The sequence below is a fragment of the Toxoplasma gondii genome, chromosome V, assembly GCF_000006565.2.
Source record: "Toxoplasma gondii ME49 chromosome V, whole genome shotgun sequence".
In the NCBI taxonomy this organism is placed as follows: Eukaryota; Apicomplexa; class Conoidasida; order Eucoccidiorida; family Sarcocystidae; genus Toxoplasma; species Toxoplasma gondii.
The window spans coordinates 142904-169873 of NC_031472.1; the positions used below are offsets into that span (position 1 = coordinate 142904).

General features: G+C 54.2%; 7 protein-coding genes across 7 annotated transcripts; 5 read left to right on the plus strand and 2 right to left on the minus strand.

Annotated features, from left to right (window-relative positions):
• The first annotated feature begins 2509 nt into the window (after positions 1 to 2509).
• Positions 2510 to 7118, plus strand: TGME49_220120 (hypothetical protein). Its single transcript, XM_002371496.2, has 6 exons — positions 2510 to 3457; positions 4003 to 4316; positions 4783 to 5034; positions 5249 to 5384; positions 5853 to 5904; positions 6719 to 7118. Exons 1-6 carry the CDS (start codon positions 3344 to 3346, stop codon positions 6802 to 6804), a joined length of 954 nt encoding a protein of 317 aa, XP_002371537.2. The 5' UTR covers positions 2510 to 3343; the 3' UTR covers positions 6805 to 7118.
• Positions 7119 to 7225: 107 nt separating this feature from the next.
• TGME49_220125 (hypothetical protein) lies at positions 7226 to 10405 on the plus strand. The gene is made up of 4 exons (XM_018779870.1): positions 7226 to 7649; positions 9010 to 9109; positions 9414 to 9498; positions 9834 to 10405. Exons 1-4 carry the CDS (start codon positions 7432 to 7434, stop codon positions 9968 to 9970), a joined length of 540 nt encoding a protein of 179 aa, XP_018637822.1. The 5' UTR covers positions 7226 to 7431; the 3' UTR covers positions 9971 to 10405.
• On the plus strand, positions 10055 to 11663 carry TGME49_220128 (hypothetical protein; the record flags this gene model as incomplete). The annotated part of the gene is made up of 2 exons (XM_018779871.1): positions 10055 to 11096; positions 11379 to 11663. The coding sequence occupies exons 1-2, from the start codon at positions 10671 to 10673 to the stop codon at positions 11661 to 11663; spliced, it is 711 nt and encodes a 236-aa protein (XP_018637823.1). The 5' UTR covers positions 10055 to 10670.
• Positions 11664 to 11686: 23 nt separating this feature from the next.
• TGME49_220132 (hypothetical protein) lies at positions 11687 to 18157 on the minus strand (the record flags this gene model as incomplete). The annotated part of the gene is made up of 2 exons (XM_018779872.1): positions 11973 to 18157; positions 11687 to 11857 (listed from the first exon to the last, which is right to left on the minus strand). The coding sequence occupies exons 1-2, from the start codon at positions 17502 to 17504 to the stop codon at positions 11687 to 11689; spliced, it is 5703 nt and encodes a 1900-aa protein (XP_018637824.1). The 5' UTR covers positions 17505 to 18157.
• A 282-nt stretch (positions 18158 to 18439) lies between these two features.
• TGME49_220140 (EF hand domain-containing protein) lies at positions 18440 to 21029 on the plus strand. The gene is made up of 3 exons (XM_002371498.2): positions 18440 to 19174; positions 19876 to 20071; positions 20442 to 21029. The coding sequence occupies exons 1-3, from the start codon at positions 18863 to 18865 to the stop codon at positions 20666 to 20668; spliced, it is 735 nt and encodes a 244-aa protein (XP_002371539.1). The 5' UTR covers positions 18440 to 18862; the 3' UTR covers positions 20669 to 21029.
• A 940-nt stretch (positions 21030 to 21969) lies between these two features.
• TGME49_220145 (hypothetical protein) lies at positions 21970 to 23363 on the minus strand (the record flags this gene model as incomplete). The annotated part of the gene is made up of 2 exons (XM_018779873.1): positions 21970 to 22168; positions 22942 to 23363. 2 exons carry the CDS (start codon positions 23361 to 23363, stop codon positions 21970 to 21972), a joined length of 621 nt encoding a protein of 206 aa, XP_018637825.1.
• Positions 23364 to 24061: 698 nt separating this feature from the next.
• On the plus strand, positions 24062 to 26939 carry TGME49_220150 (50S ribosomal protein L16, putative). The gene is made up of 3 exons (XM_002371499.2): positions 24062 to 25161; positions 25671 to 25801; positions 26347 to 26939. Exons 1-3 carry the CDS (start codon positions 24992 to 24994, stop codon positions 26607 to 26609), a joined length of 564 nt encoding a protein of 187 aa, XP_002371540.1. The 5' UTR covers positions 24062 to 24991; the 3' UTR covers positions 26610 to 26939.
• The last annotated feature ends 31 nt before the right edge of the window (positions 26940 to 26970 follow it).

A 26970-nucleotide genomic window follows, 5' to 3' on the forward strand; every position in this document is an offset into this window, starting at 1 on the left:
TTGAACACTTGGATGGCTGGTGCCTGGGCTTTTTGCATGAATTTCTCTGTGGAAGATGGCGACATCTTGGCGAACGCCTGCAGTGCCCAAACTTTCCTTCTAAGGATTTGTTTGCGGCGATGGAAACCGAAGACCGGAAACATATTGCGCATCAAGCACTCACATCACGGCGGGTGTTTTATCATTCCGCACTATGTTTCCTACTGCAGCAGTAATTTGTGCTTTATCTCACCGCCTCCCTGGACGACTGACCAACTGGAGCCCATGGGAATGCGGTGGAACTGTCAACAGCGACCCCGAACGATCACTTTGATCTGCAGCTGCTTCCAGACTTTCGGACACATCTCATTCAAACTGTAGTTGGGTCTTAATTGCAAGTTACCAGAAATGTGAGGAAAGGCTCCTAGCTGTTATACATGCTGCGACAGGAGGTTCACGCAAGTAGCTGTTCTTATTCCTGATGAGTTGTCCTGTGTGCTGCTGACACAGAGAGCAACCACTTGGGGGAGTTTACTGCCGAACGGGGATATCGGCAGAACAACAAAAGTCCACGGTGTAGCAACTTCGCACATAAAACACGGCCACGATGTGTCAGTGGGTCAAGGAGCCGGGCCACACAATCGTGCGCTTCATCTGAAAACGTTTCCTAGGAAATGTGATTCTCTAGATTAACGTCCGTGTGCCGTATGCCTTTTGCTGAGTCAAGCGTGAGTGCTAAGATAGCTCGAACGGTGAGGTGCTCTACCGGAGACTGTTGGTATGTGCCGTTAGATTCAAAGTTCACGCGCACCATGGAAATGCCAGGAAATGCCTTATGAAGCTCTCTCGTACACTCAATTTGATTCGTCTATACTTCTCGCTGGCAAAGAGTCCTCATTCCTTCCAGAAGAAACAGGGGTTCTCGGACCAGTGCATATCTAGCTCCAAGCAAGCAAACGGTCTGATGCGAGCACTGCATGCTCGTCGATTCTGGTCAAGCACAGGTACCTTGATGTTTGTTGCACTTGTACACGAGTTCCACAGCGATTTCGCTCTCTTGTTTCACCGATTAGGAGCAGCACCTGTTCTAAAATCGCTACCATGCTGCGAAGTGGCATAGAAGGTTGAATTTCAGCTTCTCTACCACAGCTTTTCCGCTAGATTTTCACGTGTCGGATTAGATAGACGACAGCAGCAGCCGTATTTTCCAAGGAAATAGCATTGATTTCCAGACCTCTTATCAAACGACACTACAGCACCACAAGCTCCAGCTGAATCGGTGACTGGTTTAGGTGCTGTATCACCCGCGGAGAATCAATGTTGTTAAGCCAAAGGAAACACAGCCCTGAAAATCAATTACGTGATTCCCACGTAAAGAGCTCTGCGGTGTGAGGACTGTTCCATTTCGAAGCCTCCACGCTTGCCTAAGTTCTTGCTAGAGATTGTTACCTGAGGGAATTCTGCCACTGCCGTGACCGGAGGGAAACTGTGGTAAGCTTTGAAAGAGCCTGCCAAAGGCCCCACCGGAATGCAACAGCGAGACCTTGACGGTCTAATTCATACTTATTCGCGAATCATTCTGCCACATGAAGGTGCTTCTTGACAAGAGCACCCAAAGACTTTACTATTTGTTTCCCAGATTCTGGAGATGCACGAAAAATCTTCAACAGTGCTACGCACATGTGTAGCATTACCACACCGTGGTCGCTATGACAAGATATTTCAGAACGAGACGAACGTTTGCAGTGGTTTTGTCTGTTGAGTACCAGCCAGATAAACGAAGAATACGCGTCGGGTGTTCGTTTCTCGACGATGACAAAGCTCGTCTTGTTTCCGAAGCGTGATGTTACTTGCCAAACTCGCTGGAACCTCTGCAAAAAGAACCACTTCCCCCACGTTATTCTGCCATACAGGAGGTGACTCAGTGTAGCGTTGCGACTAAAACTGCCAGATGGCTGCGAGACAAATGCGTAGATGAGTTGAGTATGCTGGAACAAGATGAGAGTTTCGGTTGATGACCCTGAAAACTCGCCGTGTTTCCCCCTTTTTCGCACCCTCAAACTGCAGGTTCCCCTCGAACATGTATAGGAAAAGCTCAACAAGATCATGTGACTTTCGGAGTTTCGACGCCGACGTGATGAGCGCAAAATTCCAATGGACAAAAAGACCCATACTGAACAGCAGGCTTGGGCATTTCGTGGGACTTTGTCCGCAGCAGCCCTCCGAGCGCCGTCTCTGTCTCCAGCGTGAAGAATGGGAAGGTGGGATTTGCACGATCCTGGACGCACGACTTTCACTCAGGTCTTTCCCCTGAGTTGCAAACGATTCAGATGTGTTCTGTGGCTCGTCCTTATTTCCTGCTGACTTCGTGGAACACATTACTGCCACGCCGTTAACCAGCGACAGTGTCTTCAGCCGAGGCTCGCTGTGCGCAAGAAATAGCACGCTTGGAAACATGCAATTCATTAATTGTTAGAGACCAAAAGTGGTCTTCCGCCCACTTCATAATACAGTGACAGTCTTCGCCAGACGATGATGGGAATCAAATGGATGGAGCTAGACTGAATCGGGATTTCGTGCAGCAGTTGCTTTTGCGTTCCCGTCAGCGTCTTGCTCGCTGAACCGCGGTGCAGATTGCCAAACTGCCCGATTTTCTCCACTTTCGGCTTCCACCATTTCAAAACCAACACACTGTGGAGCCGTTGTTCCTTCTGATGTCTCCGTCTGAAAACATCGGGAAGACATGCGCCAAGTTACTCAGTAGACGTTCTGTGTCGAACAGCGGGCGCCGCATCTCTGCTTGCAAGCACATTTTGGGGTCACTTTTCCGTGTGCTTCACCGTTCCGTTTGTCCAAGAAGAAGTGGAACTTTGAACAAATCTTTGTCTCATGTTGCCCTCATCACCAGAAATTGTGCAGAAATAAATTAAGTGGAGATTCTTTCCCGAAACACCGAACTTCTTGCGTTCTCTGTCGCGGATCGCCCGCTGGGCCCGTCTGACCGCCGGTCGGCTGCCGAATTTCCTTCGACGCCGAGCAAATTTGCAAGGCACTTTTACCGCTCGATTGTTCGCCGCTTCATTCGCGGCTCTTGAAGCAGATCCTGGAGCCGCTACACCGAAACGTTTTAGACCCAGACTCGTTTCCATCGTTCTGCCCGCGTCCGTGTCACGAAGACGGCGCTTTTCCTGAGCGTGAAACTCTCTTCTTCAGTGTAGTCCTAGTCCAGAGAGAAGGCGATGCCAGCAAGTCTACACAACGGTTTCGGCCTGAGCTGCCGGCAGAGGGGGCGCCTTTTCGGCACTGCTTTCTCACCCAGTCTTCCCGTTGTCTGTTCACCCTCTCAGCGGGCCTGATCACGCTAATGCAAACCATGGTGTACGGAATTGTGATCTTTGCGAGTGAGGGCTCTGTGCCCTTGTTCTCGTCCTTCTACACTCCCGAAGGGAATGACGAGCAAATGCGAAAGCGGGAACAGGTGCGCAGAAACCAGTGTGTAAACATATCATAGAATTTAACGATTGACTCCCGAGAAACACCGATCGACGTTTTGTGTGCTGTCTATGAATCAGCTGGGAAAACCGTGCTGATCCATCCTTTGCCACAGTCGGGCAGATGCAGAGAGTTCTAGTACTGGAAGCCTGCAACTCCTTGGAGTACAGAGGCCCTGCAGATAACGAACCGAGAATAGAAGACGAATTTATCTTTCGAGCACACTGATAGAACAGAAGGTCCTTTTCTCGCCTTCGGCTCTCCGTTCCTATTCAAGCGTTAGGTCCGCAAAGAAGACTGGCACCAGTGCAGCAGTGCGTTCATGCCAACTTTTCGACACACTTGTCAGGTTTCAGGTGCACACTGGAGACCACGGCACCTATTGCTCTCGCAAGAAACCACACTCCGAACCGAACCTTTGGAACTTCAAATTCGTGTAAGTGTGTTCAGCAGCCCTCACATGAGCCAGTAGGCACCGTGGACAACCAAGCTCACGTGCCTGTTGCGTTGGATACTTCTTTTCTGTCGCAGGCGGTCATTCGCCGCGTCGTCGAGGACCATCTGTTCCAAGTTCAGTGCACCCGAGACGTTCTCTTGGCTTGTGCCCCGTCGTCCATCGCTCCGACGCCCTCAGCTTCTTCCGGTTCTTCCTTGTCCGCTCATTCCTACGGAGGAAAGAGACTCACCGGCACCGGAGCGAGCGCCTCTGGAGGACGCGCGGGGCTCGACTCGCCGCAGCACCTCGCCACAAATGCAGTCACGGGGCCAGGTGGACAGACAGCGGACACAGAGGGTGTGGGCCATCATGGAGGCATGCTTGCGTCTGGAGGCGGCGGTGGATTTCGGTAAGTGTCGAAAGTCGGGATGCGAAATGGAGCTCTCGACTCAGGAGACCTTCTTTCCAGCGCGTACGGTTTAGCCTGGGGGACATCCTTCGATTGCCGGAGTGACCAACATGCTCACGTTTCCCCTTTGTTCGACGGGGAAGCGCTGTGCATCTCTACAGTCGAAGGCTCTCAGGAGTGTCAAAGCAAACACAAAACGGCGAAGAAGACACTATGGTGTTTCTTTTCCATCATCTTTTACATACTGTTCCGTCTTGGTGTGTCTCGCGTTCAGCTGACGCAGAGCTGTTCTCCTGTACGTAGAACAGTTCTTTGATCAGGTGTCTCGGCCTCGTGACCTTTTCGCGTCTGTGTGTCTTGCACCCTCACGTTGTTCCTATCTTTCGCGCTCCTCTCCAGCCGTCCTCTGCGTTTCTCTACGTTGTTTCCCTCTGCATCTCTGCTGGCGATGCGGGCACCTTCGCAGCTCTTTCCGTGGGCGCAGCGGCAGGCCGCAAACCCAAGCGCAAAAACGAGGCGGTCCAGGAAACTCGGGCGCTCAGGCGCCGGCGCCGGGAGCCTCTGCCCTCGAGGCCGCAGAGGCTGAAGCGAAAAGAAGAGAAGCTGCTGCAACTGCGGCGAGTTTCGCGGCGGCTGAAGTGATGGAAGGCGTTCTGCTTCTTCAGCCCTCTTCGCTCTTCGCCTCGCCGAAAATAGTTGTTTGGAAACACGTTGAGAGGTGAGAGCCCCGAAAGAAAGCTCCCTTGACAGACAAAAGCGCGGACGGGCAGCGGAAATAACGCATGAAAATGCGGTGCAGAAAAACGTGGAAATGGAGAGGTCCGAATTCAGAGTCTGCAAAAAGCTAGCCGCTCGAATTCGCCGTTTTTTCCCCCAGCTACAGTGTGTGAGTTTGTGCCTTCCTGTTGTGGCCGCTGGGCTGTCCGTTCCAGCATAAGCTACGCTCTGATATGCGGCGCAGTCGATAATGTTCTCCTTGGCGCAAACTTCCTCACTTTGTTCGTTCATTGCCTCGCCGAGTGCTTCGCCACTGACAAGATCATCTCGACGCAGCTCTTTGCTCAACAGGTACAGCGCGGGTGCTTCCCTCTTGTTTTTGACTTCTGACCCTCACGCCTTCTGTTCAGCCTAGCCTGAGTGCCCGTCCTACTCTGGTATGAGGCTGTGCGCGTAAGCGAACACTTGTAGAGATGCACATATTCGAAAGGCGTCTTCTCTGTGAAGGCGGTGTCTTAAGGGGACGTTGAGTTGACAGAGTCGTTGGAGACGTAGAATAAAGCAAACAGGTTCTTGACAGCTTTGGTTTTCCTGTTCTTCGTAGTGAATGAGGGACATAGTACGTAGAAAATGCGAGACCAAGTGGTGGGGCTGCTGAACTCAAGAGAGGTGCTGTCTCTGCTTCTGGCGAGTCTCTCGCAAGCACGACCCTGCACTGCGTTCGAGCCAGTGATTGTGTCGGCCGGAGATCCTTCATGCAAAGTACAGAAGGCAGTCCTAGACTCTGCCTCAGTCTTTGTCTGCTTCTTGGTTTTCCAGCTCCTGAGTCGACCGGACATTATTCTTCTCGTTCTCCATTTTCTGCTGCCGGGTACGTTATAATGGTCCTCCACGACTGCTTGCAATTTCCAGCTTGATACAATCCACGTCCACCGGTAATCAGACCTCGTAAGATAAGCCGAAGATTTGCAGGGAAGCGTCAGGCTAGTGTCGTGGTATCTCTTGACTTCAGGGCGGACAGAGTCAACCTGACGCCTGTGGACAAGCTACACCGTTCCGTGCTCTGATATGGCGCAGATCAAACCGAATGAACTGGGCGATCTTAGCCTCCTAAATGGAGTCACATCCATTGCTTGAGTACTAGACTCTGTATGTTCGTAGGGGGGAGGTGAACCTCGAATTTGTGAAGTACGCAGCAATGCGTGTTAACAGCTTCATGCATGGTTTCACACGGACGTCCGGAATTTTCAATAGTTGGTCTCTAAGTGCGCGCCTGGGAAAATCTTCAGTTGTTTGTCTGTTGAAATCCTTCAGAAAAAACTCGCGACACAGACGGTGCTTGTTCGTTCTCCTCTCTTCCGCCTGTCTATGTCAGCGTCTATGTACAGGAGTGGCTGTACACTTAGATAAAGTGATAGCCAGTTTTGTGTAACTTGCACAGTCAGCAAAGGTACCGGTGACACTGGAGAAGGGTGATCTTATTCTCTGTGACAGTCACGGTTTCAGTTACCTACAAATCTGCCCTTTTCATATTCATGAACCGGTCGCACCTTTTGGCCTGCTTGAGTGGTTGAACAGGGGAATTTCTTCTCCTCACAGTTAACATGTGAGAACGTTTCGTGTAAAGTAGCCGCATGGAGGCAAGGGAATAGGGTTCCTAGTGCCACCGTTGTGTGGGCGTACAGGTGGGCAGCTACTGTTCATCAACGGCAGCCAGGCGAAGTTTCTGAAGGGTAAAATCAAGGCAGCGCTGGACCAGAAAAAAGGCTGAAGTGCATGGTGAATGCAGGCCCATCCTTGGAGCAGCGTTGTTCTCGAATAGACAGGTTCTCTCTCTCGGCATCGACCAACTCGTCTGTTTCGCTTGCTCTCTTCTGTGTGGATCTCACTCGTCTATGTTCATGGAGTGAGTGCCCAGGAGTCCCTGGCACTTGATAACGATTTCGTCTTCCAGCTTCCAAATACACGCCACATTAAAGTGAGCGCATGAAAAAAACTAGTCTAGGACACACTCCTGTTACGTCGGACTGCCGGATTTCTGATTTTTCAGCGGCGCTTCGCAGTATCTGGTACACTTGCTGCCCCCTCACGCCTCTGCCTTTCCTTTTAGGCGTCAACGGCAGACTTGTCAAGAGAACATTTTTCATTTGAAAAGCTGTCCGACGCAAATATACTAGTGAAAAAGAGACTCTAGCGGAACTAGCCACTCGTGTGCACCTCGTGAAACGGAATCCACGCCTCTGCCCCCGATGATTCACCCTTTAGAAAGAACCGTGACGCAGTGATAATTACACAGGTCAAGCCGGCACTTTCAGCTCTGTTAGGTAGCGTTAGGTTTGACGTTCTGCACTAGCCAACCTAAAAAGCGTGATGTGGGAACGAAATCCTAAGCCTGTCCATGGATATGAACACTGGTGAATTTGGTTATGGCCTATTTATGCTTCCTAGTATACATTGCAGTCGCTCGATTGTCGTTCGAATTTGTAGCGCGGGCTATCCCCCGTGCTTCCAACCGTTTCGCTGCTGCAGTCCTTGGCTGGGGGAATCTGCAGCTTTGTACACGCCCCGAAGCATGCGTACAACGAAGAGGGGAGTTGCTCGCTTCCAAGCGAACCGGTAGGCATTCGCATCGTGCGCTTTGTTACCAACGCATGCGCGAGACAGACTCAGAATCTCCACAACTGTTTTCCTCTCTCTTTCCTTGCTCCAATTCAGACAGGGAACCGTCGTCAGACACGACAATTCGGCTGACAGCGTCTTTAGCGTACATGTCAGCGGGAAAGAATGCCCACAGCACAAAACCTGTTTTTTCTCTCGACGCGCGCGTTCGATTGCAGCCAGGCTATGAAGGAGAATCCTGTGTTCTCACTTGGGCCTCTCTCAGGCACAACATACCTGCAGGGATTGCGTTAGAGAAGGAAGCTCGAGTGCACAAAAGAGCTCTTCAAACCAGACGCCACAGGTGGCCGCTGCACAAATCATTTGGACCTTGTCGCACACGAATAGAAAGCAATAAATGCTTCAAAGTGAAACGCGTTCAGTTTCTACACTTGGGGAGGTACGCCCCTCCTCGTCCTCAAGTTCCCACACCTGAGGCTGCCTGGGGGGAGGCAGAAGCAGTCGAGCGCGCAGGCTCTTTTCTTGAGAGTTTCGCTGCTCCGCCACTCCTTCATGTTGCGCTGCAGAAGGGAAGTCGTTTCTTGTTTGTGCATGATCGTCTTGAAACTGAACCTGAGTTAGGAGCTGCTGCCAGACTCGAAGCCTGTCTTCAGCTATGGGCTGGAAGGGCACTCGCCGGTGGTGGCAAGGGAGCACTTCGAGGGGATAGAGAAGAAAGTTCTGTTCCGCATTGTCGAGTCGTTCTTTCTTCCAACGCACAAGAATCTCTGAAACGCGCCGGTGGCCGAATCGTCCTGCATGCAGCGTCTGGCCAGCCAGGACCCCCGCGAAACGCCCGTCGGGCACAAAGTGTGGCGCACCGCCAGATGTCCCAGCTCGGCTTTTCCTCTGTCTCGCGGGACTTGGCTTTTCGTTTGAGGGCGAGGCCGAACGAGAGAAAGCAGCCGGCTCGGACGCCGAGTCTAACAGGTGGAGAAAGTGAAACGCCGGGGCTTGGTTAGGCGGACAGGCGGCGAGAAACCACAAACGCGGATCGGTCAAAGAGAGCACGACATAGATCATGGGCTTATGCGTCAGAAGCAGAAACGAAGGAGACAACGCCGATGACGCTTCGGATGAGACGTCCGAAAACGAATCCCCCACAGGCCGTGAACTCTCCGTTTTGTCTCCAAACGGCGACCTTCTCGCCGCTGTGTCAAAGGTCACGCCACCGGGTCTTTCATCAAGCTCGCCAAGCCTCTCAGCTCCGTCTCTCTGTTCTGTCCGCTTCGCTCCTGGGCAGCTCTTCGGAGGTTCATTGTCTTGCGCGACATCTCCTGAAGTGCTTTTACGCTCTTTGTTTCCTCGGTGCATGCAGAGCCGCAGTTGGGGCTGCGAGTACCCCAGGCGCTCCAAATGGACCTGTCGCTCTGTCGCCAGAGCATGCAGCCACTGCACATGAATTGGAAGTCGATGGGGTCGCGAGACACTCGACTCCAGCTTCTTTTGAAGGCCCAGAGCCCGCGGAAGCACAGAGGCATCCACTCGGATGTCCTGCGACGCCTCCGGCAGCGAGAGGGAGGCAGAGGCGGACGGCTGTTGGGAAGTCGAGTCTTCCACGGCGCTGTTGTTCTCTGCAGCGGTAGACAACGGAGCAGTGTCGGACTCGTTTCTCGGAGCCTCCGAAGAAACCGATGCGAGCTTGGCTCGTTTTTCCTCCATGGGGGAAACAAACGACCGCACGGCCTGCTGAAGAAGAAACGCCTTCTGTTCACGCGTTAGGTCGCGCAAGACGTCGCCTTCGCTAGGCTCGCCTGTGCATTCTTCTCCGTCATTCTCGCGCGCGTCCTCCGCATCTTCGAAGTAGGTAAGTCGTGGGCTAGGATCCAATTCGTCGCCTCGAACGCCGAATCCCTGTGGACCACCGCCGCGGGATTTTGCCTCGCCGCACAGCCACCAGGGCCGAGGCATGCACCCAGAGGCGTTTTCTCCACCATTTATCGGTGTCGCCCCATCATCCTGAGGCGCTGCTACGCTCTCCCCACGCTGGTTTCCAGAAGTACAGAAAAACCTGGAACGAGAGGGTGTCGCCAGGCCTTGGAATATCGCTGTCTCTCGGGGGCGACGCACCGGCCTTTGCCCAGTCGATAACGGTACCCTAGAGCAGTGTATCTCTTTGCTCCGTCTTTCTCCTACTCGTAGACTGGGAGAGAAACCTCGCTCCTCACCTGCTCTCCACGCGTCTCCTTCCAATGCCGCTCCTGCTCTTCTTGCCTGTCCCGCTTCCACTCCCATGTCCGCTCTCTCCGTCTTTCGATCAACAGCGAAATGAGGATTGACTTGGCTATCCAAGCGAAACGACTTCCCGCCCTGCTTCCTCCAAAGCGGGGAGTCTTCACCGACTGTGCCCAGCTTCATTTGGTGCTTCCTCGGTTCGGCAGGGGCGTCAGCGCATTGAAGAGCCGTTCCCTCCAACTCGCGATCTTCTTTGAAAAGCTCAAGAGACAGGTCCGTTCGAAGCCACTGAGGCGGGAGAGCCGAACGGAGGAAGGCGGCCACTGACTCCATGGACTGCCAGGGTGGCAGACGATAAAAGGGCAAGTGGAGACACGCGACACCGGCGCACTCGAGTCGGAGGCGCTTCTGCCGCGTTTTGCCATCGCAAGTGAATCCGACGGGGACCACGATGTCCCCATGCGCGCCGTTGTAGACCTCCTCGGTTGTCCACTCTGGGGCGTCGAAGGCGACTGTGTAGCCGTCGCTGTTGACACTTTCAGTATGCACCATGTTCTGGAGGCGACCTTCACACGAAGAGCTCAACAACACCCTTGACTCCTCCCTTTGTCCTTGCCTCTGGTCCACCCTTTTCGCCACTGCCTGTTCCGCGCTGTGTTCTTCTCCTGAGTTATCTGTGTCCTGGTCTCTCCCTGCCCCGTCAGGTCTGACTCCTTCGCGTCTGCGGTTCCGGCGCTCGCCTAGCTCGCGCGCGGCCTCTCTGTTCTCCACGATGACGCCCGTGTGTCTCGTCCACGAGAGGAAATGCGAGGGACCGTCTACCTCGATGGCGAGCGCGCGCTGCGAGGCCTTGTGGACCAGAAGAAGATCTACAAATGCACTGAGAGGCGGCGGCAGGAGGACCTCCTCAAACACCTCGACTTGCTCGAGGTCGAGGACTGCGTGGAGGGCCAAACTCGCGCGGCGTTGAAGCGCCGACTGGACAGGCAGCGTCGACAGCGGCCCGAGGAATCGCCAGACTTCGAGAACTCGCGGCGAAATGCCAAGAGAGGTTGCAACAGACACGCACGCAGCTTCCACAGCATCCAGCGAAGGTGGCACCCCTGGAGTTTCAGACGACTCGGCAGACACAGGGACAGAAGAGACATAGGGGCCAGAACGAGAAGAGGAGGAAAGAGCAGGAGGAGACAGAGAATGCGGAGGAAAAAGAGCAGAAGGGCCCCTGGAATGGTGAGGACTCTCCGACACGGGAGCCGGCAGACGGCTGGGCACTGAGACGAGGTGAAAGGGTGAAGGAGCGCAGGCAGAGAGGTTATGCGAAGAGGAAAGAAGCCGCGAAGAGTTTTTCAATAAGTCATGGTGAAGGACGAAGTCGAGGAAGCTCGTGTAGACACTTGTGTTCCAACTCGATGACAGGCAGTGCGATGGGGCGAGACGCTTCTCGCATTCCGCGAGCTCCAGCAAAACGGATCGAATATCCCCTTGGTCTCCTGCTGGTCCTTCATTCCACAGGTTCGCCGCCACGAGCGCCTTCCCGGTCAACGCCGCGGCGGAGGTCAACAGCACTGGAAACAGAGGGTTTCCCTCAGTGTATCCAGCACGAGCGAAGGAGGCGAGAAGCATTGGTACAGAGCGCTGGACGTCTGGAACAAGGGACGACAGAATCGCAGGGACAGGCGCGCCAGCCTCGTGCTCCCTTTTGTATCTCTCGGACTCGCTTTCAACCTGCTTCGGAGACACCCTGGAGGCTCCGCAAGGCCTGAGGCTAGACTCTCTGACACCGACAGAAACCACTGAGGCCGCTCTGGGCGGGAGGCAAGCTACGTCCACGCCCAGAGGCGTCGTCTCGTCCCCCGCCCGCCTCTGGCCGTCCCCAGGCGCCCCACACTTTGGGCCTTCGATCTCCGCGCAGAGGTCGGCCTTCCCGAGAAGCGCGAGAGAGAGGAGACGTGTGAACGGCTGCAGAAGGCGAGCGTCTCTGCATCCACAGGCTGTCCAGGCCGACAGCAGATTGGCGCATGTCCACAATGGCCAGCCTGCTTTCGCCATGATTTCTTGAGCTTTCAGTGCAGCGCATACATCTTTGGTTTTTATTGCTTCTCGCACCGAAGTCGGCAGAAGCTGCTCTCTTTTCTCCGAGTTGCAGCAAGCGCCTTCGACCGGCAGAGACGAAGACGACGCAGAGGGTCCAGTCGGCAACGAGTCTAAGGAAGCATCGGCATGAAGAGAAACTTCTTCGACGACGAAAGCCGTGAGACCTGCCATGTACCGCGAACATGCATCGAAAAACGATGTAGGCAACTCACAGCGAAGTTTTGAACAGGCAGTGAGAAACGTCATGAGAAGCCGCGGAAAACGAGCAAGGGTGGTAGGGGAACTGGAGGGGGATGAAATAAGGGAGACACCAGTGGGCAGAGACGCAGAATTATCTGCATAGTTTGCACCATCTTCGCCTGCCGCCGCTGTGTCTCTCTCGCCCCCGAGCGGTTCCCTGCCTTGCCTCTGCAGCGTTTCCCTATCCTTCCCGCTGCCATCTCCCTGAAGATGCGACGCAGAGACACCGCCACACTGAGGCTCGGACGGCGCCCCAACGCTCGGGCCTCCTGCCTTCGCGAGGGAAATGGCGTTCTCCACTTCTTCCGCCATATGGATAGGTGCGCTCCGTGTCTTCTCGTTCACACTGCCGCTTCCTGTCTCCTCGTCACCCGCTGCGTCCCCCCACTGGCACCGACTGTGCTGGAGCAGCCGGGAGGTTACATGGTCAGTCACGAGGGCGACGAGGAGCGAATGCCGTCGATTGAGGACATTCAAGGCCCAGACGACGCCAGCGAGAGTCTCCATTTTGAGCGCTTCGTCTATAAGCCGAGACAGGGCAACTGGGGAATTAGACGGACCAGACACGCGCCCCTGAAGCCCCGAACCCTGGGGGGATGCCTGGCAGCTCTTCGCGGATGTCAGAGGCGCCTTCGCAATTCCTGGGCATGCCTCGATCGCGGAGAAAAGGTCGAAGAGCTCGTCGAGCGCAGCACCCACGAATCGGTTCTTTACATTCTCATTTGAACGTTGGAAAGACGGATAAGACACAAGGATGGTGCACAGACGCTCGACCCCCAAAAGGGAGACGAGAGGGCCTGGCACCCACGCTTCGTTCGGCGTCTCCGCGAGTCTTCCCGTCCCCGCAACCCTATGAGGCCCCGTCCGTCTCTCGCGTTCTCTCATCCTTCGCGCTCCCGCCGGCCTCGCGGTCAACACACGTGCCAGAAGCTTGTCCAGAATCTCACTGACGATGGGCTGAGGAATGCCTTCTTTCTCCACAAATTCCACCAGTTCCGGCCGCGTCAGCGCCCAGGCGACTCGCGAGATGTGCGCAGGCGGACAGGCGAAGGTCGGCGCATGCATGCGCGCCAGAATTTGCTCCAGCAACTTTCCTTCGTCGCTCTTGTCAGGCAGGAGGCCGAGATCTCCCGGCCGACCGGCCTGCGCGTTGACTCTGTGAGCTCCTGGTGTCTCATCGCCTTCGAGTGCGGTGCATGGGCCTCTCCCGTCTTCCCGGTCGAACGCGAGCACTTGCCTCGAGGTCTCGTTTCCTTTCGGGACAGCGAAGCCATCTTTTGCCTCACCACTGCGCAGTGTCATGACCAGTGCCCAGAGCAAGTTGGAGACCTCGCTGTCACGAACCTCGTGGAAATGCCTCGACAGAGTGCACACCAGCACTCGGCGGCCTTCAGCAAGCTTCGCCACGGCGCGCTCAGCTGTTTCCGCGTCGTCAGGGGTCCCTTGAAAAGCCGTTTTCCCCTGAAAACACAACGCGTCCGCAGGTCTGCTCCCACTGAGGGCGGCCGCGTTCGGATGCCCCGCAAACAGTGACATCTCGCCACTCCTTTTGTGTTCTTTGCTCGTATTCTCGTCAGTCTCGCCTGCAGTGGAAGGCGCCGCGCGCCAGCCACCCCACGAAGACTCACGCGAAGCGTTGCTGGAGACAGGCTGACGCCCGGCGATGGCCGCAGCGACAGCCGGGCCTAGACCAGAACTGGACTGCGTGCACCAAGAGCCTTGTCTGGCAACAGCCTCCATGAGCTGCTCGGAGGCAAAAGTGGAGAGACGAGCGAGCATGACAAACAAGGCGACGCCGGCCCAGACCTCCCGAGAGGTGAATCCATCTCGCTTCGGCTTCCCGTTTTCTTCGCCCACAGACAAGTACTTTGGCTCGGGGTGAGTACGCACCGACATCGACGCCGCCTCTTTGCGTGCGAGTCCCGCGACCACAAAGTCGAGCAGAGGCAGAGAAAGCACCCGGCACCGGTAGCTCGCCTCGAGCAGGTTCATCAAGTCCAGAAATGGTCCGCCGAGAAGCGAAAAGGAGCCGCCAGGGACCCCCGCAACTGAGGCAGAAAGCCGCTCCTCCGAAGCCGGCCGCAGACAGAAGCGGAGGCTCTCTTGGAGAAACGCGAGAGTCAGAAGGCGATTTGCATGCTCGGAAACGGGCGTGACCTCCAATACGCGACTCGCCGCCCAGCAGCTCGTGCAGATGGACCGGTTCTCCCAAGCCTCTTTCCCTGTCCTCGCCTTGTCTCTTCCCTCTGTCTCCAACTCCTGCCCGCGCCGCTTCCCGTGGAAACGCGAGGCCGGAAGTTGCTGCGAGACGCCAGCCTTACAGGCCCACCCAGGCTGTCGCCGGAGACTCTCGAAGGCGTGCTCAAGAACGGCGTAGAACGCAGCTCTGTGAAGCCGGGAGGAGTGGTTCCGAAGAGCATTAGGAGAAGACTCCGACGTCTCGCGAGTGAAGCTGGAAGAAGTGAGGAACCGAGCGTAGGCCCACAACAACGCAGAGAGAGCCGCTGGTGAAGAGGCTGCCAGGAATGTCTCCTGCACGTCTGCATGCCTCGTAGGTGAAACTCGACACCCGGGTGACGGGGCAGCTCTAGATGGCATCGGAGAGGCAGGAGAGACAGAAACAGAAGGCAAAGACGAGGAAACATGAGCCGCAGACGCAGCTGAAGATGAGGAAGCCGACGCAGAGGAAGAGGGTGAGCAAGATGAGGAAACAGGATACGTAGAAGCAAGAGAAGAACCGGAGGAAGGAGTACTTTCTGAGAGGACTGGCTCGCTTGGATGCGCGTCCCAGCCTAGGTTCAGAATCATTCGAGAGAAACGAACAAAGAGAGAAGGTGGAAAGGAAGAAAAGATGCAGGCAGCTCGGAGCAGGGCAACGGGCAGCGCGTGCGATCTGCCCTCAGAGATGTCCGCAGTCCGCTCGGCTATGGCTTCCAGGAAGACGTCAGGTGAGAAGGCAGGCTCGGGTGAAATTGCCTTCTCCACGTACGGCGAAGCACCCCCGCGAAACACAGGCGTAACAACAGCTTCCTCGGCTTGGTCAGGGAATCGCCTTGCACTCTCCCATGAGTCAAAGGTCTCTCCACTCGGCGCTGCCAGCCCTGCCTGCGACTCGAAAGCTATCCCGGCACCTCCGTGCATGCAGAGCACCTCTTTGAGGCTCGTCACAGACCAGACGAGGTCCAGGAGCGCGGCCTCTCTCAGGCGATGGATGCGCGTCTGTGCGGCAGCAGCGAGGGCAGGGAGGTTCTCCTGCGCTGTCGAGGCGAAACTCTGGACGGCGCTCGACAGCGAAGAGGCCAGGAAGAGCGGCAAAGAACTGCGCGAGACGCCTCCAGCAGACCACCCTCCAGAACATGCAAATGGCGCACCACCGGCAGGAGACGCGGAAGCCGGCGGGAAGCAGGGAAAGAGGCGAAGACACCAGGCGGCGCTGTGGAGAGAGGCGATGATCCATTCATCAGCGGCGTCGCGAGCAGGAAGAGTCGCCGCTGTCGCGAGAGCCGCGGTTGCAGCGAACGCGTATGCATGGAGGAGGTTCTGGAGATCCTGGGTGAGAGGACAGGCGCTGAGGTCGATTTTGGAGACTCCAGAAATCTGAGGTTCTGCTCGACCTGCGTGGAGTGAAAGGCTTTCTTCTTTTTCCCGCGCTGTGGCTTTTTGTCGTAAGCGCGAGGGGAAACGTTCGGACGCAAGCTGCGGCGTCTCTCTGCTTCCGGGGGCGTTCGCTTTCTTTTCGCTAGAACTGTCGGTCCTCTGGGTCCCGTCCTGAGGGGATCTTTCGACGGCCGGGAGGACATGGGAGATGCTGGAGAGGAGACGCCGCAGGTGCTCCTCGAACTCTGTTGGAGCTACGCGAGGTTTGCCGAGGTCGACTGAAGGCGGCAAGGGGAGCGACTTCCCTAGAGTCGTCAAAATCGATCCGACGCGACCCAGAAAACTCCACAGTTGCCGCGGCCTGAACGGAGAGTTCGCACTCGCCTCGTATCCACGCGTCCCCTGCAGATCAGGAGTGTCTAGGGAAGCCGGCGAGCGGCAGGACGCCTCGGGGAAAGACTCGAAAGACTCAAAGGAAGAAGGAAAACGCGACGAAGGTTCCAAGGGAGAGGAAACAGAAGAGAGAGAGGACGACGACGGTGAAAGAGCGGAAGAGAACATCGTGGCGGGAGACAGAGAGGATAGAGAGGAAGAGGAAGAAAAGGACGATGAAGGAGACACGAGGCGATGAGGTCCGTAAGAATCTAAAGGTGAAGCATCATAAGCCAGGGGTCGAGGGTGAGGCAGGTCCAGTGGCGAACAAGACGCCGCCGTCGAAGCCGCGAAGAAGTCCCGCGACTTGAGGAGTTCCGAGCGGAGTCGACGGAGGAGACTCGTGAGCTCTTGCGAGTGGTGAAGGAGACAGCAGAAGATCGCTTCTCGCTGAGAAGGCCCAGAGCCACAGCGATGACGAACGGCACAGGAGGCGCGCGCAAAGATGGAAGCACGCAAGCGGTAGAGGTCGCGAAGGACGCCTCCCAAATCAGCTGCGAGTGTGTGTGTCTCGGAGAGACGATCCTCACAGTCGCAAGTCCAGGACGGCGGCAAACGCGAGGCCGCAAACGCGCCGGAAACCGTTTTTTCGATCCCTGCATCGCCTTCGCGACTACCATCCTGAAGGCCAGCCAGGTTGCAGTCAGCAGAGAGGCGCCGATGTGGAGAACGCGAAGTCTGGAGCTGGCTCGCCAGACGCAGGGAGCGAGAAGGAGAACGAGAGAGAAGCGGGGCTCCTTCCCCACACCTCGAGGAGACAGAGGAGACACAGGCGACAGCTGGAGACGCGGAAGAGCTGGACAACGACTCAGACAACGGTGTGGAACGAGACTCAGAAGGAGACTCAGAAGGAGGCTCAGAAGACGACGGGGGAGAGGGGAGGGAGGAAGAAGAACGAGAGGTAAGGCGAGAACGCGAGACGGCAGATGAAGCTGAGGAGGAAGAGAATGGAGAGCGTCCGACGAAGAAGGAAGATGTCACGGATACGGGGGAGGGCGGCGGTGACGACAAGGCCCAAGTCCGGCCGAGAGATGGCGACCCTCCAAGCACAGAAGCAGACTCTCTGATGGCTTCCGTTCCTAGGAACTCGAGAATGCCGTCATCTTTGCAAACGTTCTGGTGGAGAGCACAGGCTCCAGAGACGGTCTCTGGACACAGGTCTGCAGAGTTTTTCGAAAAAAGGGGCGTATGTGTTTTTGCCTGCCCTCGTCTCTCGGCTTTCATTCTTACACGAGCCACTTGGCCCCAGTACGCTGCGTGAGACCGACTCGCCATTGTGAAAGAGGCAAGCGCATGTCGAGTTTCTGCGGAGATTTCATATGCGGGTCAGGACAGCTGCATAAAAAAGTCACGCGATTTCTCTGGATGTCTCGGCGAAACGATTCTCTTCCCGGCTGTCGACTTCGCGGGAGTCGACGCCCGACGATCTCGAGCCTTTCGAGCGCCCTAGACGGACCGGACTGCCGGGTGGTGAATGGGCCAATCCGATCAGGTTTCCACGTTCGTTTTAAAAGACGGGTCGCTTGCCTGAAACCTAGCCTTGTTTGGCCTGTTTTTCATCCATGCCTCGATTTGCACACGGAACGACATCAGAAAGAGAGCACCTTCCTTTTCTGAGAGCCTTCTTCCCCGTTTACACTGAACTAGATCCGGAGAAAAACAGTTGGATGAGCAGGCGGCAAAGAAACTTCCGCTCTCGGCCGGTGGATGGGGACTCTCTGCCGGACGCGAATAGCGGAGATGTGCGACACTCGGACAAGTAGAAAACGGCCACAAAAAAAGACAAAGACAGGACGCGAGACAATGAGAGGAAGAGAGAAACTGAAGGAAAAGATGCAATGACGTTCTTTGACCGTTCTTCGACGGAAGAAGTCGTCAAAGAAAAGCACGCGCGGGTTGACTGGCCAAGAACTCTGCGCAGGCCCCCCCCCCCTGCGCTTTTGCGGTGGTGAAAAGGCTTTCCTTCTGGACGCTGTCTGGCTGCATGCTGGGCCTTTTTAACAACAGGAGAAGCTACAGAGGAGAAAGAGAAACAGTCTGCGCAAGCCAGGTTCTTGCCAGCCTCAATGCCGAGACGACCGAGGAAGAAAAGTCGCGAATTCGCGTCTTAAAGTGATGCTGCACTGCATGCACCTGAAAAGTGTGTGTGTTCGCCTGAGAAAGACCGAGAAGACGCTTGCCTCTCAGTTTTCTAATCCAGTTTCTGAGTCTGTAGATTTAACTCTGAACGCAGCGAAAGTGTGCAGGCGAAGGGGCAGTTTGGGTTTTGACGAATCTTTCGTTCCTGCGTCAGCAGCCGGGATGTGCATGCGCCCAGAAGACAGGGGAATTCGGAAATGGAAAAAGAGGCAGATCTGTGTTCGTTTGCTTCAGTCGCCAAGACACATTCTTCGCGTTTCACGAGTCACTTCTTCTGAGTGTTGTCAAGATGCCGCTGCCGAGAAATCTCTGACGAACGCTCTGCCGTCTGTCTGTCAGATCGCCTGCACCCACCGTTCACACACTCTTCACTTTCCCTTGCTTTCGCTAAATCCCGCTTTTTCTGTTCTTTCCTTCCTGTCCACACTTCTCTGTTGCTGGATTGCCCTCCTGTCTGCCCCTCCGTTTTTGCCTTCCTGTGCGACGGCGGTGGCATGGCGGGTCCACCCGCAGTCTCAGAGCAGCACCGAGCGCATGCGCCGGGAGTGCGAGCGCCTGGCGAGGATCCGGGTGTTGCTCTCGCTGGTCCTTCGTCTCTCTCTGCTTCTCGTCTCGCGTCTGTTTCTGGCCAGCCCAACATGCAAGACAAGAGAGCTGCGAGTGCGTCCGGCGCAGAGGCAGGCGAGAGGAGACGCGACATCCAGAGAGCCTTTGCTCTGTTCGACCGCGACGGCGACGGCCGCCTCGACAGGCGCGAGTTGAAGGCTGCATGCAGAGCGCTCGGATTAAAAGTAGACGACTTCATGGTGAGACACGAAAATTCCTGCAACTCATCCTAACCTGCAGAGTCCAGAGAACGCCCACAGCGAGACTTAGGAAGGCTTCCTCCCAACCGGCGAAGCTCGCGTTCAGAGCCAGGTGTGAAACGGGGATGCTGCGAGAGAGCGACGGTTGCGCGGACGTCGGAAGCAACGGCGTTCTGCGAAGAAGAGAATCGTAGATCCACCTTGGCAGTCATGTACGAGGTCGGAGCCGGATAAACGGTGGTGACCCAGAGGCTGACGAGACCTCTTGTTGACGTATTTGTGTCGTATTGTAAATGGCGTTTCGGCCTCTTATGAGGTGGTAGAAAGAATGACATGCAAAACTGTTTCGTGTAGACACCTCAGTCTGTGAGTTTTTTTTGGGACTTCGGTTCGATGGAGGGGCAAACGGAGTCCAGGGGTCATCGCGCGCGCTCGGCTGCAGCTCTGCGACTGTCTCGTTCTTGCATTGCGAGTTCTTTTGTGATTCCACCGACACTGAAAATGAGTGCGTTCACCAGTGCTTCTCCGTTGATACTCGGCTACTCCTTCAGACGCGAAGCCCATGGCTCTTTACCCCCCTGTGCAACGCGGCCTCCCTCGCTTCGCAGCGGTGCTACGATTTTTGAAACGCGCATGGACCTGACAGAAAACCTCAAAACCTAGCTTCTGTTTCTGTCGCTGTTTTGCGTGTCTGGGCGCAGATCGACAGTCTGCTTCGCGTATCGGGTGGCTCCACGTCTCCGATAGGATCTTCTTCCTCCTCTTCTCCTTCTTCCTCTTCTTCTCTTTCCGTGGACTTCAATGGTTTCCTCGAGCTCTGCGTCGGGACTTGGCCGCAACGCAGCTCGACGGAGGAACTCCGCGAGATTTTTCGACTCTTTGACACCGACCAGAAAGGTGCGTTTTCCTTGCCAGTCGCTTTTTGACAGCTCGTGTGTCTCGGTCTGCCTGACGACCTCTTGTCTTTTGAAAAGGCTCACGGACTGAGGCGTCTGCACGAAACGGTTTTGTATGAGGCCCACCTTCCAGCAGACGTTTTCGGGAGCCGCTCTTCACTCCGAGCGTCCTTTCGGTGTTGCCCTTAACGTCTCGCTTCATCGCTTCTCTGGTCTCCTCTGCTCCTTCGCTCGCGTCGTTTCCAGAGCTGCGTATGCATCTATGTAGATGCGCATGCATTCGTATCTACTTGTGCTCATGCGCATATATGCATGTCTTTCCCTTCGCGGGTGCTCACGCGCGTTCTCTTTCTCGACTTCTTGTTTCGCAGGCTATGTGACAGCTGCAGACGTCGCGCGCGCAGCGAAGGCCGTGGGAAGCTCTTTGAGTTCTGAGGACGTCGACTTGATGGTCCGAGAAGCAGATCGCACTGGAGACGGTCGGCTCTCTTTCGGCGACTTTGAGCGCGTTTTTCGTCGCATGCGCGGAGTCCCCGGGCGGCCAGAGGGCGAGGCGCTTGAAGTCGTTGTCGACGATGACGATGAAGACGACTTGTGATGTGGAGGGGAAGCGCGTCCGTTTTGCGCGAACCCCATGAAAGAACACCCTTGAATTTGATGGAGAACATGCACACATTTTTCTCTACCCTCACTTTGCCATGTGACCTAAAAGAAGCTGACTTCAGTCTGAAGAAACTACCGTTCTGCGTAAATTGATGAGTCAAGGAGGTGCAAACCGTCAAACGGTGCGGGAAAGCGCGTGCTTCGCGGTTTTAGGGTGGCGACAAGAACTTTGGATTTCGTCGTAGCAGGTGCAGGACACCGTGAAGTCCATGCTATATGCTTTTTAAATGCTGAGAACTTCAGTCCCTTACTTTTGAAGCGTGATCTCGACCTGTCAGGACTCCTCCAAGCACCAGCATCCTGATCGTTCGTTAATGTAGTGTTTAAGTCGCTTTTGGCTGGTTCCACGTCTCTTTTTGCGTCTTGAGCTCGTTCCTCCCTGGTGTCAGTGACGGCATCTGAGAGACTTAGTGCACCAAGATTCGAAGTTAGTGTTGAATAGGGAAGCAGAAGAAGAATATACAAACGAGAGAGGCAGAGGACTCAGTAGAAGACGGCACAAAGAAATAAGAGGCCGAAGTGGAGAAATGCAGTGTCACCGTGTGCCTGTAGGAGAGCCAACGTGCATACCTAGTAGCCCTTCTGCTCTGCCGGACCTGGGTGTTCTTTTTAATCGAGAGTGGTTATCGAACACTGGTCTTTGGTGGCAAAATACGCGCAAGTCTGTTTATCGCTACGCTTGAGGGCAGATCGTTTTCTAAAGGTGTATGCAGTTCTAGAGCGGCAGCATATTATCAGGGGTTAGTGACTCGCTGGAAACACCGACGTGTGCAGCTGGGCTGTGAATCAAGCATGCAGAGTATCTGAAGAATGCTCTTGCGGAGTTTGCACAGTGTTGGAAACAGTCACGTATAGTTAGCGGGTCTCACGCTAAATGAGAGTGTTTCATCTTCAAATTTGAAAAGATTGAAAAACTCAACGAAAGGCGAGCTCTTGTTTGACTGGCAAGATCGCATCGAATACAAGCGAACATACGCACACGCAAGAACCGTTTTTCACCGTAACATCGGTGCACACACACGACCGATCGTATGCGAAAGCACTCGGCTGCAAAAGGATTGTTTCGGATGACGCTGAAACCTCCAAATGGCTGTCCTGTCCTCGGCAGAGCAAACAGCCAATTCACGGGTTTGATCCAAAACACAGACCACCTAAATAACGAGCAGCGATGACCTCCAAGGCTGCCCTCTGAGTACGAGGCTCTCTCACTCAGCTGCTACAGTTTGCATTCGCAGCTCAATGACAGAGCTCGTGACACATCAAGAGATGTAGCATGCAGGAGGGATCGCCGTTAACTGCTGAACGTCGCGACGCTGAAGAACGCTTGCAAGTTCTGCGCTGCAAGTTCCTCAACTGCCGAGTCACGCTAGCTTGTCCTCGCGTAGCCAATGCAGGCAAACTATTCGATCTTGCCATCAAGCCAGAGAATTCGCCTCTGAAGGACAAATCGCAGCGCCTTTTGCCCATAAAGATGTAGAGGTATGGCCTCGCTTGGAAGGTTCGCGCGCGCTATGTACTGTGATGCTTATTCCTCAAACGAGGGTCAAGGAATACATACCCGCGTGGAGTGTCGAGAACCGCCAGGTCCGTTCCAGAGGGAGAATGCTTCGTTGTTTACAGTTATTGTTTGACTAGCCACCGAAGGCAGACACATGTGCGTAACCTCTCTCGAGTTTCCCTATCTCGTGTCGTGAGTCGAAAAAGTAATGCCGTTTATGAACGCGCCAGCCGTGACGGATTTCCCTTTGTCGCGAGCGCCCACGGGCATCGTTTACTTCTCTGTGACTTTTCCACTCACGAGGCACGTTCGTATGCCTTTGCTGCGCCACCGGAGGGAGTATATACGCGTTTTCACTTCATAAAGGACGTTCGCTCCTACTCGTCTAACCGCGATCTCTAGAGGGAGAAGAAATAAATGCCGCTCCGCATCGAACACATCTAGGCCAGTATCACTCTAGAGGTATGTTTGTAGATTCAGTTTGTGATACAAGAGAGCGAGACTAGAATCTGGAACTGAACTTAATAGAATTAAGTACTGCTCCTAGTGAAAGTCTTTCAAATCACCAAGTAGTCGCCTTGAATTTTTGAACCGTCGACGTGGTGCCCAATAGAGGGTAACTGGCACACAAAGACATTTGAAGTCAAAAGCTGTTCTTTAGCTCACACTGAATGCTCCCAGAAAAATATCAATGCTTCCCAAATTCGTACCTGTATTCATGGAAATCAAAAGGACTGCCGCATGCCAGTAAGCTACTAGAGTCAGTAACCTTTTCGTCATGCCGACTCCCCAGAAGCGTTGCGTTCCAAGCGTCCTTGTCGGTGTAACGAGAATGTGTGGCCGTTTTGCGAGTGTACAAATCTGCCCACAGAAACGTGTAACTGGTTAACGCCGTCACCGGCAGTGATATCGCCATCAAACACTTCTCCTGTCTAGGTCTCGTCCCCCGAAGTTTTGTAAACATCACTGGCGTTTGAAATAATACCTGAAACTCTACAGCCAATTGAAAAGAAAACAAATAGAGAACATGTGCCATGAGTTGCATTTTCGGTGACGCGTCGGGACCAAAGGATGAATGGCGAGTTCGGATTTCTTGGCTTTTCGTCAGAAGAGCCCGGCTGAGCTTCCTCATGTTTTGATCTGCGCACTTTGTTCGAGATCAGTGTCAACGTATTACTTCGTGGACTAACATCGTCGTGATGAATTCTTTGAGAATTTTTTTGATCAGTTGCTGCAAGCCGATGCGACTGAAAGAGTGAAAATAAAACAGACCGTGTCGTGGGTCCTCTCCAGCGAGTGCTATAGCTCCAAGGACGAGTGACGACGACAGAACGGGCAGAAAACCAGATATGCAAACATTTTCGCTGTGACTCTTCCCCATGATGAGGAAGTGAGCAAAGGTATTGTTAGTTTTCACTCTGCTTCTCGGGATGAACCACCATCTCTCAATCTCCCAGGTCAGTGTGCGAATCGAAGTCGCTGCCGTAGACTCGACTACTAGTGGACTACCTGCGTGCGCTGGTCGAGCTTTCTCTTCCAAACAGTTAAGGAAATGTAAGCTCAGCGCGAAAAAAGATTTCCAGAGGAAGCGACGGATGTCTGAGCACATCAAGAGTTGCCACTTTGCTTTGACTAATCCGCAGAGATTCATGTGGCTGGCAAGTTCCTCAAATCTGCAGTCAGTCCAGTCGTGATGAGAGGCGAAAGCTTATTTGCGTAGCAACTCGCATGCACGAAAAAGTGTTATCGCTGGTCTCGGCGGGAAACGGGATCTTGAAAAACGCAAAACAGTTCGAAGACACAGTTCGCTACCCTTCAATTCTGCCTATGCTCCCCTAGCTTCCAGAAAAGGGAAAAGATCCTCCAGCGTTCTGCAATTTCCCGTAAAAATTCTGTGCATCGGACCCGGCAAAATGTGCGCCTACGCGGCCGAGGAAACGTAATTCGCGTTTCTTCGGGCCTCCGGCAGAATGTGAAAAGATAACGGCGCATTTTGTCTCTGTGACGGAACTCCGTTTTCATGCTTCTTCGTTGTTCCTTTTCCAACTTGCCGTACCACAGGGCGGCGTTTGTATTCCCCGAAGGATTTTTGCATGCGCCTGTAGAGGCGTTTTACAACGCTATTTTTCCCAAGGATCTTACAGTTTTGCTTCCTGTCTTTTCGCTTCTGTCTCACTGCTGAAGGTCCCGATGTTAAAACTAACACTGACACTATGTACCGCTCCACGATGCTGCCTGTGTCGTCCTTTCGCTAGTGTGTCGTTTCGTTGCCGGAGAGACTTTTTTACCATTCACTGTTTTCCTCCATTGTCTTGCCTGTCCTTCTTCCACATCTCGCTGCTTTTCTGGCGTGCCTGAAAATCCCCTTCCACCCGCCAGCCTCTACACAGTCCTCTGCCATCTTGCCGTCGGTGTCCTGCCTTGTCCTCAATCGTAAAGATGCCGAGGTGTCTGTACACGTAACACTCCGGGGATCAAGTGACGCTGTCATTTCCTTGCATCAGTTCCTTTCCAGAACAGGCAGAGTTCACTTCGGCCTCTTCTTTGTTTCGGCTAAATACACTTCGAGGGCATTCCAGCACATCCCTCTTCACACTGCGACAGTGATTCCACGCACAAACTTATTTTCTGTCCGGCCGTTTCTGCAAAAATTCGCCTTCTGGAGCCGCCAGAGACGGCCACAGGCTGCGACCGCTTGCCGGCTCCGTACTCTTCTTTTGGCTTGTGTTGCCACATTTGTTTTCCGTGCACTCCGTGGAAATGCCTCCTTTTCGTTTCAAAGCGCCTCAGGAGGTCCGAATCAAGGTCCCCATTGGGCGCATTCCACCTGCTGTTGGCCCAGAAATTCGATTGGGGAAGAGCATCGTGGCCGTCGCACCCCATCGAGTTACGGCAGAACAGCTGGAGGACGCACGAAGGGTATTGAGGAGGTACGCTTTTGGTTGTGGCCACAAACTTCTTTCCTCACCTGTATGGACACACAGGGAAACCACGTCTCCTCCAGGGGTTCCTAAAGAACGGAAACGATCCAGTTCAGCCAGTCGCACTTGTCACCAGAGCAGCTCTGGTGGCACAGTGACGCGTTACGCCGAAGAAATGCTCACTGAGGAATTCGCCTTTTTCGACACCACGAGGGAAGCGACTGGCGGTGGATGTGGGTGGTGAAACGTGCACATGCGTTCGTTGAAGGATGCGTGGTGGTAAAGATTATGCGTCAGAAAGAAACGACTTCCAAATGCTTGGGTTTCCAGCGTAGTGAGAACCACGCAGTGTGTCAGGTTTCCAAGGTTTGCTTCCGTATATCCTTTTTTTGTGTCAAGCGAAGGAGATAGGGACTGTCTCGCACTCAGAGTTTCGTTTTTGCCGAGAGGCCAAGCAGAAAGGAAGAATGGTGTTGAGATGTTCGCGTTTCTCACCAACTTTTCGTTGTGCTTCGCAGGGTCTTGGGGAGGTCCAAGGAAGTCCACCAAAACGTGCATGCCACCTACGCCGTCACACGCAAACCCGAGGGAACAAAAATGGGACAGGGAAAGGGCAGCATCGACCGCTTCGTTGCCAGAGTTCCAGCAGGTGACAACTTCACTCTCAGTCCTTTTAAGCCTTTCCCTCCCCTCACGATCATTTTGTCTTTCATCTGTATATACATATATATATGTGTTATACATATACACGTATATATGCATTGTGTTGTAGTTGTACATGTATACACAACGATTCTTCTTTGCCCATGTAGAGCTCGATGGGAACATGGGTACTCCCTTCCATTTTGAGAGCTGCGAAGACAAGCAGACGCGGTCGTGGCGACATACGAAGCATAAATGGATGAAGTCATACATTTATACTCATCGGAAACACCATCTGCGCCTGTCGTTCTCTCTACCTATCTATGTCTTGTGTAGACTCACCGTTGCGTAGAGTTCACACTTGACTGGCGAATGCGGAGAAGGGTGTTCAGGGTGTAGTTGGCCACGCACGTTTCAGTGAACTTTCTGTGTCAGTCACACTGACGATTTTTGCCACTTTCGTTTCCTTTACCTCGTGTTTCCAGGGTTTGGGGTTTCGGTACGAATGTTCATGGACGCGCGTTTCTGCGTCTGATGTGCTGTCTTTTCCAGGACGCATTCTGTTCCACATCCCACAGATCAATCCGTTTCATCCGTTCCCTGAAGTCGAGCCGAATTTCGCTGCCTTCAAAGCCATTGCGCCGCGGCTTCCCGTGCCCGTGGTGTTCCGCGAGCAGAACAATTTTTTCCAGATGCACTCTGTGAAAGATCTCATTCGAAAGCGGCAGGCGGAGGAAAGGGAAAATCGAGAGAAGACAGCACGCGACAAACTCGGAGGGTTTCACACCGACAAGGCAGAGCACACAAAAAAGTAGCGTCTTCTCGTCTACTCGCTTCACACCCGTCGTTAGTTCAGCAGTCCCTGCATCTGGCAGCAGCAGCAGCACATTCGCTTTTCCGATTTTGGCTGTTTTTCTGTTGTCTCTTCTACGCGTCCTTCCTGCTTCCTCTCTCTGGATAAATAGGTCTCCACAATCAAGCGCCTCTTCAAAAACCATCACCACTACATATATATATATATATATTTATATGCTCATGTGCGTGTATGAGCACGTGGAAGGCTGTGCAGCAGTTGTGTGCTTCACAAGCGTCGAATAAACCTAGAAAAAACCTTGCTCACCTAAAGAAGACAGGCTTCAGGTAAAGAGGAAAGATGCGAAAGTGCGTCTGCGTTCA

Coding starts and splice junctions, on each gene's coding strand:
- TGME49_220120 (XM_002371496.2), top strand. CDS start 3,344: ATGCAAACCATGGTGTACGGAATTGTGATCTTTGCGAGTGAGGGCTCT. Junction 5,035..5,248: donor GTTTGGAAACACGTTGAGAG/GTGAGAGCCCCG, acceptor TGTCCGTTCCAG/CATAAGCTACGCTCTGATAT. Junction 5,905..6,718: donor TCTCCATTTTCTGCTGCCGG/GTACGTTATAAT, acceptor GTGGGCGTACAG/GTGGGCAGCTACTGTTCATC.
- TGME49_220125 (XM_018779870.1), top strand. CDS start 7,432: ATGGATATGAACACTGGTGAATTTGGTTATGGCCTATTTATGCTTCCT. Junction 7,650..9,009: donor GCTCGCTTCCAAGCGAACCG/GTAGGCATTCGC, acceptor CGGTGCATGCAG/AGCCGCAGTTGGGGCTGCGA. Junction 9,110..9,413: donor ATGAATTGGAAGTCGATGGG/GTCGCGAGACAC, acceptor TTCACGCGTTAG/GTCGCGCAAGACGTCGCCTT.
- TGME49_220140 (XM_002371498.2), top strand. CDS start 18,863: ATGGCGGGTCCACCCGCAGTCTCAGAGCAGCACCGAGCGCATGCGCCG. Junction 19,175..19,875: donor TAAAAGTAGACGACTTCATG/GTGAGACACGAA, acceptor GTCTGGGCGCAG/ATCGACAGTCTGCTTCGCGT. Junction 20,072..20,441: donor CTTTGACACCGACCAGAAAG/GTGCGTTTTCCT, acceptor CTTGTTTCGCAG/GCTATGTGACAGCTGCAGAC.
- TGME49_220150 (XM_002371499.2), top strand. CDS start 24,992: ATGCCTCCTTTTCGTTTCAAAGCGCCTCAGGAGGTCCGAATCAAGGTC. Junction 25,162..25,670: donor GCACGAAGGGTATTGAGGAG/GTACGCTTTTGG, acceptor TGTGCTTCGCAG/GGTCTTGGGGAGGTCCAAGG. Junction 25,802..26,346: donor CGTTGCCAGAGTTCCAGCAG/GTGACAACTTCA, acceptor TGTCTTTTCCAG/GACGCATTCTGTTCCACATC.